General features: G+C 39.9%; 1 protein-coding gene and 1 non-coding gene across 3 annotated transcripts; both read right to left on the reverse strand.

The window, feature by feature from the left end:
* Nucleotides 1-7,123: 7,123 nt before the first annotated feature.
* Ddx50 (DExD-box helicase 50) lies at nucleotides 7,124-17,048 on the reverse strand. 2 transcript variants are annotated; one of them, XM_037199628.1, is made up of 6 exons: nucleotides 16,908-17,048; nucleotides 16,082-16,155; nucleotides 15,700-15,859; nucleotides 12,325-12,459; nucleotides 9,845-9,889; nucleotides 7,124-7,662 (listed from the first exon to the last, which is right to left on the reverse strand). In XM_037199628.1, exons 2-6 carry the CDS (start codon nucleotides 16,117-16,119, stop codon nucleotides 7,387-7,389), a joined length of 654 nt encoding a protein of 217 aa, XP_037055523.1. In that variant the 5' UTR covers nucleotides 16,120-16,155; nucleotides 16,908-17,048; the 3' UTR covers nucleotides 7,124-7,386. The 2 variants fall into 2 exon arrangements, with proteins under 2 accessions (XP_037055523.1, XP_037055521.1); XM_037199626.1 differs by lacking the exon at nucleotides 16,082-16,155 and having other exon boundaries at nucleotides 7,165-7,662.
* Nucleotides 17,049-17,553: 505 nt separating this feature from the next.
* On the reverse strand, nucleotides 17,554-17,685 carry LOC114704774. The gene has a single exon (XR_003736312.1). It is a non-coding gene; the product is annotated as a small nucleolar RNA SNORA76 (small nucleolar RNA).
* Nucleotides 17,686-17,726: the final 41 nt, after the last annotated feature.

Raw genomic sequence — 17,726 nt, forward strand, 5'->3', positions numbered from 1 at the left:
ACACATATAGACAAGGCTGTCTCTCAAACTCACAGAGCTCTGCCTCCCGAGTGCTGGGATTAAAGGTGTGCGCCACCACATCTGGCTAAATTTTGTTTTAAGATAGAAGCTCTTCTTTGTTAGAACCCGTGCTGAGAGGAAAGCTAATCCCTAGCAGGTGGATCCTTTAAGTCCACCTTGCTAGCATTTACCTGCATGCTTCTCTCTCCGTCTATTACATAAGCCCCCTTCAATGGCTGATCACAAGGCCTCCAGTGGGGACTCTTGCCTTGTGCTCACCACTGCTTTCCTCAGTGAAGACCACAGCAACCAGAGCTCCTCATGGTCGACATCTTTAGACAGTGTTAGTTTCTCTAACTGTTCTGTACCTTGGCCTAGTCGGGCTTTCCCAGCCCTTCTGTTAGTTTTATGTGTATGTCCGTGGGTCTGTGTGGTTATGCACATGCCTTCTGTTGCCCTTGGAAACCAGCAGAGGACATTGGATGCCTTGAGGCTGGAGGTGCTGGCGGTTGTAAGGCACTTGACATGGGTGCTGGGAACAGAACAGAACTCGGTTTTTCTGCAGTATTCCTCTCAAGCTGAGCCATCTCCTCAGTCCCTGGCCCTAACCCACCACCCCCCTTTTTAACACCTGCCAAGTGAAGCTCAGTTATGTCTCTGAATTCATGGGCTGGGTGTCCTTACTCTTTGAACTTGCCAATCACTGCACTGCCATGAGTTTAGGCTTATTTACCCTATTATTTCACTAGATTATGGGCTCTAGAGGGCAGAAACCAGGCACTCCTCATTCACCTAAAACACTGTGAACACACCAGTATCTGACTGGCTGTACTGGTACTCAGGCACTGTAGAGATTTGAGTACTGGAGCTCACAATCACATAGATGCAGCTCCACTATCCCCCAGTGACAGCCGTCAGCCACCCCTTCCTCAGTCCAGCAGCACACATTTCCTCTCCTTGGCTGACCTGAAACCTGGCTCTTGGAGAGAAATGCACCTCTCCAGCTTTCTCATCCCCATGCTGTTCCTTCCCTCATTCAGTGTGTCTGTTGACTCCAACTCATTCCCAGACTACTCTCCTCACTTGGACACAAAAGCAGTGTAACTAAGGTAAGTGGTGCTAATACCTCTCAACCCTTCTCATTCAGTAACTTGCCAAACCTGCCATTTGCTGACATTTTGGAATCTGATCAAATCTTTGTCCTCAGTCCAGTCTTTTCTTCATGCTAGATTTCACTGTCCAAAAAAAAGTGACCTTTGTTCCCAATCATCCTACCATACCCTGGTTTTGTAACTGCTCCATTTTTATACATGGTGGATCTCACGATGTAGCCTTAGCTGGCCTGGAGTTTGTTACACACAGGTCATCTTGGCCCTCAAATTCACCAACCTATCCCTTACTCACTCATTAAAAGTGTACACTAATACGCCTAACCTACTCCCCTACTCTATTTCTAATCCATATTCTTTTTGGTTTTGGTTTGAGACATAGTTTCTCTGTGTAGCTTTGTAACCTGTTCTGGAACTCACTCAGTAGACCAGGCTGGCCTTGAACTCAGAGATCTGCCTGCCTCTTCCTCCTGAGAGCTGGGATTAAAGGCGTGCATCACCACCGCCTGGCGACTCCATATTCTTTTTTCATTCTAGGGTCCCCCCTGCTATATAGCCTCCCTGGTTCTGTGGGTTGCAGTCTGATTGTTCTTTGCTTTGTATCTAGTATCCACTTATGAGTGAGTACATACCATGTTTGTCCTTCTGGGTCTGGGTTACCTCACTCAGGATATTTTCTAGTTCCATCCATTTGCCTGCAAATTTCATGCTGTCATTGTTTCTCTCTGCCGAGTACTCCTCCATTGTGTATATGTACCACATTTTCTTAATCTATTCTTCAGTTGGTGGGCATCTAGGTTGTTTCCAGGTTCTGGCTATTACGAATAGTGCTGCTATGAATATAGTTGAGCATGTATCTTTGTGGTATGATTGAGCATTCCTTGGGTATATGCCCAAGAATGGTATGGCTGGATCTTGAGGTAGATCGATTCCCCAATTTTCTGAGAAACCGCCATACTGATTTCCACAGTGGTTGTACAAGTTTACATTCCCACCAACAGTGAGGAGTGTTCCCTTTGCTCCACATCCTCTCCAGCATAGACTGTCATTAGTGTTTTTGATCATAGCCATTCTGACAGGTATAAGGTGGTATCTCAGAGTCCTTTTGATTTGCATTTCTCTGATGATTAAAGATGTTGAACATTTCTTTAAATGTCTTTCAAGCCATTTGAGATTTTTCTTTTGAGAATTCTGTTTAGCTCTTTAACCCATTTTTTAATTGGATTGTTCAATATTTTGATGTCTAGTTTCTTGAGTTCTTTATTTATATACTATGGAGATCAGTCCTCTGTCAAATGTGGGGTTGGTGAAGGTCTTTTCCCATTCTGTTGGCTGTCTTTTTGTCTTATTGACCGTGTCTTTTGCCCTGCAAAAGCTTCTCAGTTTCAAGAGGTCCCATTTATTAATTGTTGTGCTCAATGTCTGTGCTGTTGGTGTTATATTTAGGAAGTGATCTCCTGTGCCAATGCGTTCAAGAGTACTTCCTGCTTTCTCTTCTATTAAGTTTAGTGTAACTGGATTTATGTTGAGGTCTTTATCCACTTGGACTTGAGTTTTGTGCATGGTGACAGATATGGATCTATTTGCAATCTTTTACATATTGACATCCAGTTATGCCAGCACCATTTGTTGAAGATACTTTCTTTTTTCCATTGTATAGTTTTGTTTTTTTTTAAAAAAAGATTTATTTATTTATTATGTATACAGCATATGTGACTGCAGGCCAGAAGAGGGCACCAGATCTCACTACAGATGGTTGTGAGCCACCATGTGGTTGCTGGGAATTGAACTCAGGACCTTTGGAAGAGCAGTCAGTGCTCTTAGCCTCTGAGCCATCTCTCCAGCCCCCATTGTATAGTTTTGGCTTGTCAAAAATCAGGTGTTCATATGTGCGTGGATTAATGTCAGGGTCTTCAATTTGATTCCATTGGTCTGTATGTCGGTTTTTATACCAGTACCAAGCTGTTTTTATTACTATAGCTCTATAGTAGAGCTTGAGGTCAGGGATGGTGATGCCTCCAGAGGTTGCTTTATCATACAGGATTCTTTTAGCTATTCTGGGTCTTTTGTTTTTCCATATGAAGTTGAGTATTTTTCTTTCCAAGTCTGTGAAGAATTGTGTTGGGATTTTGATGGGGATTGCATTGAATCTATAGATTGCTTTTGGTAAGATTGCCATTTTTACTATGTTAACCCTACCTATCCATGAGCATGGGAGATCCTTCCATTTTCTGATATCTTCAATTTTTCTCTAGAGATTTAAAGTTCTTATCAAACAGGCCCTTCACTTGTTTAGTTAGTGTTATCCCAAGGTATTTTATTTATTTGTGGCTATTGTAAAGGGTGATGTTTCTCTGACTTCTTTCTCAGCCCTTTTATCATTTGTGTATAGGAGGGCTACTGATTTTTTTGAGTTGATCTTGTATCCTGCCACTTTACTGAAGGAGTTTATCAGCTGTAGAAGTTCCGTGGTAGAATTATTGGGGTCACTTATGTATACTATCATTTCATATGCAAATAGTGAAAGTTTGACTTCTTCCTTTCCAATTTGTATCCCCTTGATCTCCTTTTGTTGTCTTATTGCTCTAGCTAGAACTTCAAGTACTATATTGAATAAATATGGAGAGTGGAAAGCCTTGTCTTGTTTCTGATTTTAGTTTAATCACTTTGAGTTTTCCATATTCTTTTATTTTATCCATATTCTTTTTAAATTATTATTTGTGTGTGTGCAGGCCAGAGGGGCATCACCTGAAGCTGGAGTTACAGGCAGATGTGAGCTGCCTGATGTGAATGCTGGGGTTGAATTTGGGTCTTCTGCAAGAACAGTATGTGCTCTTAACCACTGAGCCATGGCTCCATGCCCCTCCTCTACTCTTCAGATCTCAAACCTCTCCAGCTCTCACAGACCTTCAGTTCCCTGTCCCATTACACTGCAGTCAGCACTTCTATCCTTGGTCGGTCTAGGTGCCGCAGACGTTAATCACGTTCCCAATTGGCTTTGCCAGTCCTCCATTTCTCAGAGTAGAACCTAGCTGTGCTCAGGTGCCTTTTCCCATCTCCATTCTGAGATGCTGTGGTGCCCAGGGAAATCATCACTTCATCTTCTAATTGTAACCACTGCATATCTAACCTCACCTCAGCACCCAGACTCCCTGACCTCTTATTCCTGACAAAATACTCAAAGGCACTGCCCCCACATACCTGAAGCTACAATTTCTAGTTCTGTGAATTCATTCATTTGGGTTTTTAAAGGGATCTTGCTCCGTTTCTGTTCTAAATTTCTCCTTTCTGAACTCATATTATTTCAACATGTATCAGATACCCCCTCCTACCACCATCCGCATGCACAAAAATCCTAGCCACTATCTTGTGTTCTATTTACAGCTTTAGTTTATTCTCCCCCATCTATGACCAAATTTCTAAAAAGAGTTCTTCAGGTTTGGTATGTATGGAATTTGAGTCTTTCGACGTAACCCAGATCGGCCTCAAACTCCCCATCCAGCCTCTTCAACTCTGACCTACACAAGCTGGAGTTCAAGTCTGTGCCACCAAGCCCACTCTATCTCTAGCACTCTCGCTGCTCCAGTGGTCCTGGGTCCTTCTCAAATCTAGTGACTAGCTCAGACTTGTTTCCTATGACAGCCTGCTATTCCTGAGCTTTCTGCCCTCTTCTCGGTGTTCCTGTCAATGGATCTCCTTCCCCTCATGCACAAAGTATACTGGTATACCTACCTCTTGTTTCTTTCCAAATCTCAGCTTTTACAATGCTCTCCTTGGATAACTGCATTTATATGGAATAGAGTTTATTCCCCCCTCAAATCTGTATCTTTTTAGAAACCTTATGCTTCAAATCTGTAAACCCAACTGCCCACTATTTATCTCTCTTCTTAGACTGTCATGGGGTTTACTCAAAATAAAATATACCTAACAACCAGAATTGATGGTCACCTTTAACCCAGCACTGGGAGGCAGAGGCAGACAGATCTCTGATGTTGAGGCCAGCCTGGTCTACAGAGAAAGTTCCAGGATAGCCAGAGCTATCCTGTCTGGAAACAGCCCCTGTATAGTGAGTTGCAGGCCAGCCTGGGATGTGTAGAGAGATCAGTCTTCAAAATAAATAAATAAGTATATGTATATGTAACCCTGAATGAATCATATCCCTACTCCTTCCCCTATAACTTTACTTCCTCTTCTTGGTATCCTAATGTCAAATCATTTCCTTATACCTCTCATCTTCTAGTCCAACCAACATTTCAGTCCTAACAAGTCTATCTCCTAAAATCCTCTCTAATTTACCCATGTTACTTATTTCTTGAGACAGGGTCTCAACCATGTAGCTCTAGCTAGCCTGGAACTCCCTATGTAGACTAGGCTGGCCTCAAACTCAGAGAAATCCACTTGCCTCTGTCTCCAAGTGCCAGGATTAAAAGCCCAGCTTACCCATATTTCTTAATATCCACTGCCACTAATTTTGGGTAATGATTAAGAAACTGGGCTTCTATGGGCTTAAGTCTTCACTCCATATTATCTAGCTATGATTTTGGATGGGTACCAACATCTCAAATGCATTGGTTCTCATCACATAAAATATTACTAATTAGTTTGGCTCACCAGCATCTCTCTATATTGAATTACTTCTACAACTTTTTCTTTCGGTTAAGGACTAAGCCCTTTCCTTTACCAGCTAGCCAAGTATTCTACTACTCAGCTACATCCCCAGTCCTCCTGTAGCCTCTTCAGAAGTCTCCTGGCCGTCAGTCTGGCCCTCCTCCAACATGGTCATCTCTATGAAGCCAGGAATCTTTCTGAAATACAGACCTAATCATGTTACTCCTTAGGACTAAAGAAATGGCTCAGCATGTAAGAGCACTGACTGCTTTTTTTTTTAAAAGAGGACCCAGGTTCAATTCCCAGCACCTTATATGGCAGCTCACAAACATCTCTAACTCTAGTTCTAGGAGATCCAACACTCTCTTCTGGCATCCAACAGTACCAAACACACCTAGAGTATACAGATACACATGCGGACAATACTCACACATTTAACAATAAAACAGCCCATAATAAAAAACCCTCATCATTTCTGACCTTAAAACCTGTGGAATGTTCTCTCCATTGTACTCAGTGAAAATGGAACTCCATCATAACAATAAAAAAAAGGCTTTTAACACTGGATACTCTTCGATAACCTTCTCCCTTCCCCTGCCCTTAGACTGAAGTGTGTCTTCAGACTTACCCTCTGGATCCCTGCATATGTTGTTCTCTGCCTGCAAGCCCTCACCCTTCTACAGTCATCTGCCCAGAGGTGATCACTGCAAGTTTAAGGCCAGTCTAGCCTACAGCAATGCTCCAAAAACAAAAATAAAAACCACGAAGCTTACCCAACTCCTCCTCTCTCTCCCTCTTGCTATATCTCTCTCTCTACACACACACACACACACACACACACACACACACACAGAGTTACATGAACAGATGGCTGTCAGATTTTCTTCCGAAGTCTCCCTGAATCTTAAAACTGACTAGGTACACCCCAGTCCTGCACTCCACACCTGCTTCAGTCTTAGTGTTATTCATTCATGTCTATTATAACTGGCTGATTGCTAGACAATGAGTTTTATGAAACTAGTGACTATGCCCTATTTATAAATGTGTGCTCTAGTGATTACCGAAGTAGATGACAGATATTCAATAAATGATTGATAAATTAGGGCATGTACATTGCTTGCATAACTATCTACCTAATCTATCTATTAAGTTAAACTGGTACATTTCACCAAACATGTCACCAGTTAACAGCTCTTAATGTGGAAACAGTTTTGTCTTATCACATAGGTCACTACGGATGAATGACCTAACATTAACATATGTGGTGCACTCAGAAGGCAGAGGCAGGCAGATGTCTCAGTTCTAGGCCAGCTTGAATGAGAGAGACCCAGTACTACACAGAGAAGCCCTATCTCAAAAAAAAAAAAAAACACCTGAGGGGAAAAAAAAAGACTACATCATAGAAGAAATTTTAAAAGATTACATTGAGAAAATTCTTAACACAGAATGAAAACAGACAATAAAAGGGGCTTTTTTTAATTCAAAGGTATAGCTGGATAAGTAATTTGTTTACAACCATTCTTGTGAAATACTTTTTAAAAAAATACGACCAACTTCTTTGCAAATTACAGACAAATACCTCAACTATGATGACCTAATTTTTGGTGAATAATATACATGATTAGACAGAAATAGGCAAGCTCACACTGGAAGATCAACTATCAAACACTTAGTCAAAACTCCGTTTATGGCCTCCACTTCTTGAGCGATTTCTGTTCCCATTTCGTCTTCTCCCATCTTGCCGACTTCCTGACCGGCTCCCCTGCCGACTCTGTCTACCTGATCGGCCACCAGATCGGCCAGAGCGGCCTGAACGACCTGACCTGCCGCCTGACCAGCCGCCCCTCTGTCTGGAATTAGAAGATGTGTTTGCATCATAATATTCTTCAATTTCAGGTAATTTGGCTGGCACTGAGAGTATCCAGTCTGAATCATGCCACTCTCCCTGTCAAAGGAATGTATTTAATTAATAGAAATGCAAAATAAAACCTATAAACAAGTGAGTCAAGAAGACGCTCTTTTCATTTTCTTTAGCCACTAACTAAAAGCTATTTTTCCTTAAAGTGTCAAGAACAATGAAAAACAGAAAATAAGCAAAACCAGTAGTAACATGTCCAAATTTTAATCTTGAAAGTTTCTGTCACTTCTCAGCCTTCTGGCGAAAGATCAAGTGTAGAGAAACCCTCAGACCCATTTCAAGATTCTAAATCCCTATTCTTAACAGTCATGTTTTCTAAAAGACAGCATTCTCTTTCTCAGGACAAAGAAACAGACCAAATAAGCTGAAGTATTATGAGCAATTACATCAACAGGACCAGAAGTAAAACTAGATGTGAGGCTCATGTAGGAACATCTAAGTTCAAGGACTGCCTAGGCTACTACTGAGTTAGTTCAAGGCCAGAATGAGCAAGTTAGTGAGACTTTGTCTCTAAACAGAGAGGGTTAGAGCACTTGCCTAGCTAGCATTCATGAGGATCCTGAGTTCAATTACCAATTATCACCCCCAAAAGGATCCATAATATTTCTTTAAACTTTAAATAATTTTTATCACTTTTATATATGTCTGCAGGTATTTGGGTGGGGCATGTACAGAGTCAAATGACAACTTTGAGGAGTTCTCTTCTTCCACATTTATGTGGGTACCAGGGATTGAATTTACATCAAGCACCTTTTCACTTTTACTCACTGGCTTTTGGTATCCACAATATTTTAAAGACTCCAAAAAGAGTATAATCAGGGTTGCTGAGGTGTCTCAGTGGGTAAAGGTGCTTGTTACCAACAGTGATGACTTAAATTCTATGCCTAGGACTCACATGGTAGGAGACACTCAACTCTTACAAGTTGTCTTTTGAACTCGTATATAAGCCACAGTGTGCACATGTCCCACCCTACATATAAATGAATGTAATAAATAGTACAATCCCATTATTTCAAAATAGGTATATGAATAAGCTATATGTGGCACTTAGAAGTACCAAGTTTGAGCTATATAGTAAGTTCCAAGCCAGCCTGGGCTAGATTCCAGGACTCTTGTTTCAATACTACCTCCCCAAAATGTACATAAAAGGAAAGGCATTTTAGAAAAAATTATTGACTAAGAATCTAGTGGGGTGGGCAATGGTGGCCCACACCTTTAATTCCAGCATTCCAAAGACAGAAGCAGGCAGATATCTGAGTTTGAGGTCAGCCTGGTCTACAGAGCGAGTTCCAAGATAGTCAGAGATACACAGAGAAACCCACAGGAAAAAAAAAATTAAGTAAGGCTGTGGGGAAGCTCAGTGTTAACCTATTATGTGTAAGATCCTAGCTTCCAACCTGAGAACAGCAAAGAAAGATAATCAAGAAGACAACAGGGAAAACTTAAATGTATTAAAGGATAGTTGTATAGAAGTAATTATAGTATTATGATTATGTTTAAATCCCTAACATTTAAATATGTAGGAATACTTGAAATGACAAGGGGGCTGGAGAGATGGCTCAGCAGTTAAGAGCACTGACTGTTCTTCCAGAGGACCCGGGTTCAATTCCCAGCACCCACATGGTGGCTCACAACTGTCTGAAACTCCAGTTCCAGGGGATCTGGCATCCTCATTACATACATGCAGGAAAAACACCAATGCACATAAAATAAAATAAAGTTTAAAAAATGCCTGGAGTTTGTCTGTAAACACTGGAAGTGGACAGAAAGGAACTGATAAAACTGTCCACAAAATTATCAAAATGTTGAAGCTGATTATGCACCTATGGTGACTCATTACACAATTTTTTTAAAAAGTTTTTTATGTATGAGAGTGTCTTGCCTGCAGTATGTGCGTGCAGTAGCTGTGGTGGTCAGAAGGTGTCAGATCCCTGGTGTTGTGAACGTTCATGTGGATGCTAAGATGGAACCTGGGTCCTCCCTAAGAGTAGGAGGTGGTCTTAACCACTGAACTCTCTCTCTAGCCCCCAATTATCATTTATGTTTGAAATTACATATAATAAATTTTTAATTTTAATTAAGGGACAGGCAATATTTCATATTAAGGACTTTCTTAATTGATTTAGGCATGATAAATGACTCTTAAGTTTTTCAAAACAGTTTTTTTTAAAGAAATATACTCAGCTACTTAATAAAAAATTTTAAATACCTGTAATCTTTCTGACTCACTTGTAGGAACATCAAAGCAAACACCCTAAAAGAAAAACAAAAAGATTTTTATTTAGATACATGTGTTAATTTTACTAATTAATATTTATTGCATTTTGCTTTTAAAAAATATGTATTCCAGGTTGGTGAGATGGCTCAGCAGGTAAGAGCACTGACTTCTTCCAGAGATCCTGAGTTTAACCCAGTAACCACAGGGAGGCGCACAACCATCTATAGTGGAATCTGATGCCCTCTTCTGGAATAAAGATATACAGGCAGATAGAGCTCTCATATATATAAAATAAATAAATAATTTTTGAAAATATGTATTCCATGACTGTTTACAGAATCAAAACAGATAACACATAAGCACAGATGATCTGCAGTCTGTCCTATAGTTTCTAATCTCAGACAGAACTAGGTATAACTAGTAAGACTGAAGTACCTAGAATATTCTCTAGAAGAAAATGGCCCTTCTAGCTGGGGAGTGGTGGCACAAGCCTTTGATCCTAGCACTTGAGAAGCAGAGGCAGGCAGATCTCTAGCTCCAAGACAGCCAGAGCTACACAGAGAAACTCTGGATTGAAGAAAAAAAAACGATTCTTTTAATAAATTTCTTTAAAACATTAGTAACAATGGGCTGGAAAGATGGCTCAGAGGTGAAGAACACTGACTGCTCTTCCAGAGGTCCTGAGTTCAATTCCCAGCAACCACATGGTGGCTCACAACCATCTGTAATGAGATCTGGTGCCCTCTTCTGGCCTGCAATCATACATGCTGTATATATAATAAATAAATAAATCTTTAAAAAAAAAATTAGTGACAAGGTGGGAACACAAGTCTGTGGTATGGTACTTCCTTATCATATGCAAGTCAGTGGGTCAAACCCAAGCATTGCAAAAGACTAAGTTTTTTGTTTTTGTTTTGTTTAGCTTTTTTAATTTATCACATATACAGTGTTCTGCCTGCATGTATACCTGCAGGCCAGAAGGCACCAGATCTCATTATAGATGGTTGTGAGTCACCATGTAGTGGCTAGGAATTGAACCCAGGCGGCAACCCTGAGCCATTATCTCCAGCCCCAAGACTTAAGATTCTTAAAAGTTTGGATTCTTTTGCTTTTTTTTTTTCAGAGCTGAGGACCGAACCCAGACCTTGTGCTTTCTAGGCAAGCACTCTACCACTGAGCTAAATCCCCAACCCCAAGTTTGGATTCTTAAAAATTTGGAGCAGAAAGTGTTTTTCTTGTGGCCTTGGTGGCCATTAGTTAAAATTAATACTGAATAACCCATTTGGACTAGTGGTCTAATTTTAATTTTCTTTTCCTCAACTGTTTTTTTGTTTGTGGGTTTTTTTTTTTTATACATGTATTTGTATTAATTCTTTATTGAAGGTAACACTCAACTTTGAGAGATGATTTTCTTTTTTCTTTTTCTGATTTTTCAAGACAGGATTTCTTGATATAGTCTTGGCTATCCTAGAACTAGCTCTGTAGACAAGGCTGGCCTAGAACTCACAGAGATCCTCCTGCCTCTGCCTTCCAAGTGCTAGGATTAGAAGTGTGAACCACCACTACCTGGCTGAGACAGGATCTTTGTATGACCTTGGCAATCCTAGAATTAGCTCTGTAGACCAAGCTGACCTAAAACTTACTGAGATACGCCTACATAATCTATGTAGTAATGTTAGATAAACACTCTTAGTTATTTTATCTCAAAATACTAAAAGAAACCAATTACTAAGATTAAGCTTTAAACTGGGCATGGCAATGAGTGCATTAGGGAGGAGGAGACAGGTAGATTTCTGTGAGCCAGTCTGCTCTACATAGTGAGTTCCAGGACAGCCATGGCTTAATGGAGAGATGCTGTCTCAAAAAACCAAAACCAAAACCAACCAAACAAACAAAAGCTTTAATTAGCTTGAATGGCTTCATTTCACAGTAACTTACTCAGGCATATGCCTGTAACCTCAGTTCTTGGGCAGTAGAATGAAGAGGAGCAAGAGGTTCAAGGCTAACCTGGGCTATTATGAAATACCATCTCAAAGGAGAAGATCATATCATGACTCTCATTAGCAACCAATAGCAGACAACAAAAAAATAATAGTACGCATTCTCTTAATTATAAGAGCTGTTCAACTGATACACACAGAAACTAGTCTTAAAAAATAAACACACACAACCACACATGGCAAGGATACCATAGCAGAAGCTTAGATTGCTTAAGTCTTAGACAGGTGTGGTGTCACCTACTTACAATCCCAACATTCAGGGGAGGATCATGAGTTCAAGGCCAGCATGGGCTACATAGGGATGCCTTGTCTCAAAATAATAATAGCAACAAAGACTTAGATATTAGCCAAACAAAGCAGAATGACTTAAAGTTCTGAAGGAATGTACCATTTATATAATCCCAAATCTTTGAGGTCTTTATAAATATTATCAGTAACTGGTTAAAATGCTTATTATCTAGAAAATCCTACCATATTTCCTTTCAGGAGGCACATTCTGGTTACTTGAGATAAAGCATTATTACTCAGCCTTCTGGTAAGCTCTTTCCAAGCACAAGTGACATCCTGTATTTCTTCTGGGCTCTCCAGAGTCATGGTCACAAACCCCTTTAGAAATAAAAATCCTATTAGGTTTAAGAGAAATTCAGCAGCAGGAAAATGAAGTTTGAACTCTATGATCCTTTCTCAATTATCACGTAGTTACCATGCAGTGTGCTACAGTGTAACACGGATACTAAAAACTCACTTCTCTGAAACTGTGTTAGAAGGCTGTTTACAATCACTGACAGCACCATGTTCTGTACACTGCACTTACAGATCACACAGAGACTATGTTCTACATGTTATAAGACAGAATTAGACCCATCACAGAAAGGGTTGGGGAAAAGTAGTGAAGAAATAAGGAAATGATTAAAAGTCAGTTACTTAACAACGAAAAAAAGACATCAAAATCTTCAAACTTTTGGAGGACTACCACATAAAAATTACTTGTTCCATGAAGCTTCTTTGGACAGCAAAAGAATCAACATGAAAATATTTACCTAGCAAATACTTAGTGACTACCTCCTATAATGTTCCCTAGACCATGCCAAGGGCTAGATATTTAATGTCAGTGACATGTATCATAAAGAATAACACAGCAGGAATAGGGAATGGAAAACAGTGAAGAGAGTGATCAGCAAAGATTTCTTGAGTATGATGATATTTGAGCAGAGGCCAAAATAAAGGAGGAAGGCACACAGCTGTAAGGGGAAGGGGGCTGAGAAAATGAGTAAGCCTGGAGGTCTTTGCAGGAGTGGGTTAATGTGGAAGTAAAGTCAAATGGATTCAGACAGAGAAATCAAGAGTGATGAAAAAGTGAAGTCATACAGGCACCAAGCATTATGGGACATTCATGATAAAGACTTCAAAGCTAGAGATGGCTCTAGGGTTAAGAGCACTGGCTGCTCTTCCAGAGGTCCTGAGTTCAATCTCCAGCATCCACATGGTGACTCACAACCATCTACAATGAGATCTGGTACCCTCTTCTGGTGTGCAGGCATAAATGCAGGTAGACACTGTATACATAAATAAATCTTTAAAAAAAAAAAAAAAAAAAAAGGCCAGCACTGGCTGCTCTTCCAGAAGGTCCTGGTTCAACTCCTAGTACCATAAGGTGGCTAACAACCAGCCAGTGCTAACTACAGTTCTGACTTTGAAGGCACTGCATGCACAGGGTGCACGTACAAACATTCAGGTTAAAAACTCTTAGACATAAAATAACATTTAAAAAAAATTAAGACTTCAAATATGGTTTAATTCATAAGAGGAATTTCAGGCATTTGTACTTTGTTCCTAAGATATTTAATTAAAAGTTAGATGATCTATCTACTAAATGATTCTTGGCTAGGCTGGCCTCAGACTTATAGCAGTCTCCTGCTGTTTCCCAAGTGCTGTGATTCCAGATGTGGCCAGCTCAGTGGCCAGCCAAAGAATCCTTTCATAAGACAAGGATTAGCAGTAAGTGACCTATGAAGTACCTTAACATTTTTTTTTTTAAAGTACAATTTAAAATTTTTTTTATCTGCTGGGCAGTGGTGGCACATGCCTTTGATCCCAGCACTTAGGAGGCAGAGGCAAGTGAATCTCAGTGAGTTCGAGGCCAGCCTGGTCTACAGAGAGAGTTCCAGGACAGCCAGGACTGTTTTACAGAGAAACCCCAACTCAAACCCACCACCACTCCTCAAAAAAAAATTGTTTATCTGAGAGGCTGAAGCAGGAAAAGTATGGTGACTTCACGGCCAACCTGGGATATACAGCAAGACCTTGCTTCGAAAAAATAAAATACTCAGGTTGGTGTGTGGTGATACACACCTAAACAGGGAATCTCTGTGAGTTACAGGCCAGCCAAAGGTAAACATTGAAAGGCTGTTTCAAAAATAAATAAAACACCCACTGGGGTTTTTTTTTGTTTTGTTTTTTGTTTTTTGATACAGGTTTTCTGTATGTAGACCTGCCTGGCCTAAAACCTTCATGTTTAACAGGCTAGTCTCAAATTCCTGAGTGCTGGGATCAAAATTTGAGCTACCACTTGTGGCTTTTGTTTGGTTTTGAAACAAGTTTAGCTGTGTATGTAGCCCAGGCTAGCAGCCTCTTGAATGCTGAAATTATAGTCATACCCATCATTCCTGACTAAATATTATTTTATAAAGTATCTGATGAGTTTTTAGGGATTCTCTATGTACTCAGTGCTAAAGGATCACCATATAGATGATCAGAGAATAAAATATGCTTTTAAAATGGGTTTATATGCCAAGTGGTATTTCTCCCTCCCTTGTCCCTTCTCAAGACTCACACCCCACCCCACTTATATCCCAGTAAGTAACAAATCTCTGAACCACTTGCAACAAATGGCTTTGGTGTGACAGATTTGATATCAGGAAGCAGAGCCAGGCAGATCTCTGTGAGTTCGAGGCCAGCCTGGTCTACAGAGCGAGATCCAGGACAGGCACCAAAATTACACAGAGAAACCCTGTCTCAGAAAAAATAAAAATAAAAAAATAAAATCCTAGTGGCCATTTGATGCCTACCTCTGTATCTGACCTAACAGCCTTTCAATTGTCATGTAAAACAAAACAAAAAACAAAAACCTTTACAATCTCAGTAGACCAATAGCTTCTACAAATCCAAAAACTAAGAATGTTATCACGTAGCATATAAAATCTACAACAGATTTTCCGACCTGGCTGTAACCTGCCTATCTGATATCTACACTAATGTATGTAATAAATTCTCCAATTAATGACTTTTAGTTCTGTGACTATGAAAGCACATGTAACCACTTCCATGGTGGCACACATCCTTCATAGCGACCTAAATCCAAACTCACCACGGTAACTCACATACAGCTGAAAATAAAACTATTTCATACACCCTTTGGAGTGAGAGCTATGTTTTGTGTGGACAGAAGCAAATCTAAATACAGATATCAAATGCCTGATACAGAGCCATCTTTGTAAGCAGATTATACTGTGATACTGTGATTAAGTAGAATGTCATTATTTCTAGAAGACACAGTTGAAATATTTAGGAATGATATCTTCATTTTTGCACAATATTAACAGTTGATGAATTAAGGTGGATGATAAATGATATTTATTGTACTAGTCTTCCTCCAGAGTGCTGGGATTGCAGCCATGTATATAAGACGAGAAGATGTTTCCAGACAGAAAAGGAAAACAACAGCAACAACAAAACCTTAATACAGTGAAGGAACCCAATGCAGTATTTCAGTAATGTACTGTATAACTGCTAAGGCTCAGTTTTAACCTTCTCTAGCCAAATACACACTTCCCCACACATTTCTACCTTATCAGAGGTGATCAAAGATCGTGGTTCAAAGCTTGATGCACCAGAAATGTGAGCTAATGCTGCGGCCAATGCATCCACTGCCCCTTTCTCTTCTATCAGTCTTTGAGCTGATGGTCGGAAAAAATCAACAGCAGCATAAGAAACAGAGGCCAGAGACCTATGGTTTAAAAATAGTAAATGTTCTTGGTCAAGATACAGGGAGGAAAGTAAAGGCAAGATCATCAATGGGAAAAGAAAGAGTAACATTTTCATATAATAATGTAACTAAATGTCTTCTGGTAAAACCCTTGACAAAATTTTCTCACATTGGAACTAGGAGAGCTTAAAGATGAACAGCCTAATATAGAAGAGAATTACTCAGCAAGGTCAGAAAGCATACCTGATGGCATCCATGCTTTTAGATTTAACTAAATCCATTGTAGAAGGAACACCTACACGTTTAAAAGTAATTCCCTGAAAATGAAAGAATTACATTAAAGAAAAAGGAAGTCATAGTTAATTTCTAAATTAATATAGTCTGTTGAATTTCCATTTCTTGGACTTAAAGATTTCCAAGCCCTAGCAGATGAAAAAAAAAATAGCTTTTTCTAGCAAATCATCTATAATCAATTACAAAAAGAAAAAACAAAAGAACTAAAAACTTGTCCCTTAGTTAAATCATGGAATTTCACTTGCAGAACAAAGTTGATTCAAAAGGAGAAAAAGATGTCATTTTAATCTGTCAACATTTTCTTACCATTTTCGTTTACAAATGTATTACTATATAAAAAATAAACATAAAGATAGCTGGTAAAATGTGAAAGACTACAAGAAAATGCAGACCATAAAAATGTATTTTTTTAATGAAACTGGTTATTGTGTTATCAACCTAACTAAAATAGCAATGCCAAATCAGAGTCAGTTACCCATTCACAATGCTTAGTAGTCACAATGATACTGGAACCATTAACAACACACTTTCAACTTTAGTATCAAGGGAGAAATTCAAAGAAAAAAGGAGCATGTCAGATCTTCTGGCTTCACAATAAAAGCTGTATAAAACAAAGTCCTGCAACTAATACCAATTTAGCTTTCCACATGCTTGACATGGAAATGCAGTGTAAGCTGAGAAACACTGGGAAGGTGTATTTGTGAGAATAAACAGAAAAACTTTCTTCTACGCAACCATTCAGATGACAGGACTGAAGTAATTTAACTTTACTCACTGCTTTCTGTTCCACATATCGCAGCTGACCTCTCTCTCTTGGTTGATAAAAACATACACAAATTCCTGTCCGGCCAGCTCTACCTGTGCGTCCAGAGCGATGGATATAGGATTCAACATCCTAAGAAGAAAAAGGAAAATTCATTTCTAAACTTGACAGGCGAGCCAGCCATGATGCACACCTGTCACCAGTACTCCGAAGACTGAAGCAAGAGGACTGACCCAAGCCTAAGGCCAACCTCAAGAACACCAAAAAGAATTAGGCATGGTAGTGCAGGCCTGTAATCCCAGGACTCAGCAGCTGTTGAGGCATCAAGTTCAAGGCCAGCCTGAGTTAAAAACAGTTTCAGGTCTGCCTGGTCTGAGACTATTGATCAAAAACAAAGCAAAACTACATTCAATTTTTTCTGTACTTTAAGTCATCACAAGTAATTTATATGCTAGAATTCTGGAATAAAAAGACTGATTAAAATCTATTAATCCGGGGGCTAGAGAGATGGCTCAGAGATTAAGAACACTGGCTGTTCTTCCAGATGTCCTGAGTTCAATTCCCAGCAACCACATGGTGGCTCACAACCATCTGTAATGAGATCTGGTGCCCTCTTCTGGCCTGCAGGGACGCATGCAAACAGAACACTCACCCCCCGGCCTGTACCTAGCAGTTAAAAGGGCCACCCGCAATGGGCAGGCGGCCCCAGTTATGCACTAGCAATTGCTATGGCGCCGCAGCTTAACCCCCGGCGCCACGAGAAAGGTCGCTGGGGGCTCAAAGGCTAAATAAATAAATCTTAAAAAAAAAAGGAAGAAAGAAAGAAAGCAG

Source organism: Peromyscus leucopus, chromosome 16_21 (assembly GCF_004664715.2).
Source record: "Peromyscus leucopus breed LL Stock chromosome 16_21, UCI_PerLeu_2.1, whole genome shotgun sequence".
In the NCBI taxonomy this organism is placed as follows: domain Eukaryota; kingdom Metazoa; phylum Chordata; class Mammalia; order Rodentia; family Cricetidae; genus Peromyscus; species Peromyscus leucopus.

Bases quoted from the DNA above. Each gene is read 5' to 3' on its own strand.
- Ddx50 (XM_037199626.1), bottom strand. From the start codon at position 17,026: ATGTTGAATCCTATATCCATCGCTCTGGACGCACAGGTAGAGCTGGCC. The intron at 15,860-16,907 runs GTGAGTAAAGTT...TTTAAACCATAG, and splicing joins GATATGTGGAACAGAAAGCA to GTCTCTGGCCTCTGTTTCTT. The intron at 9,890-12,324 runs GTAGGATTTTCT...TTTTTCTTTTAG, and splicing joins GCCTCCTGAAAGGAAATATG to GGTGTTTGCTTTGATGTTCC.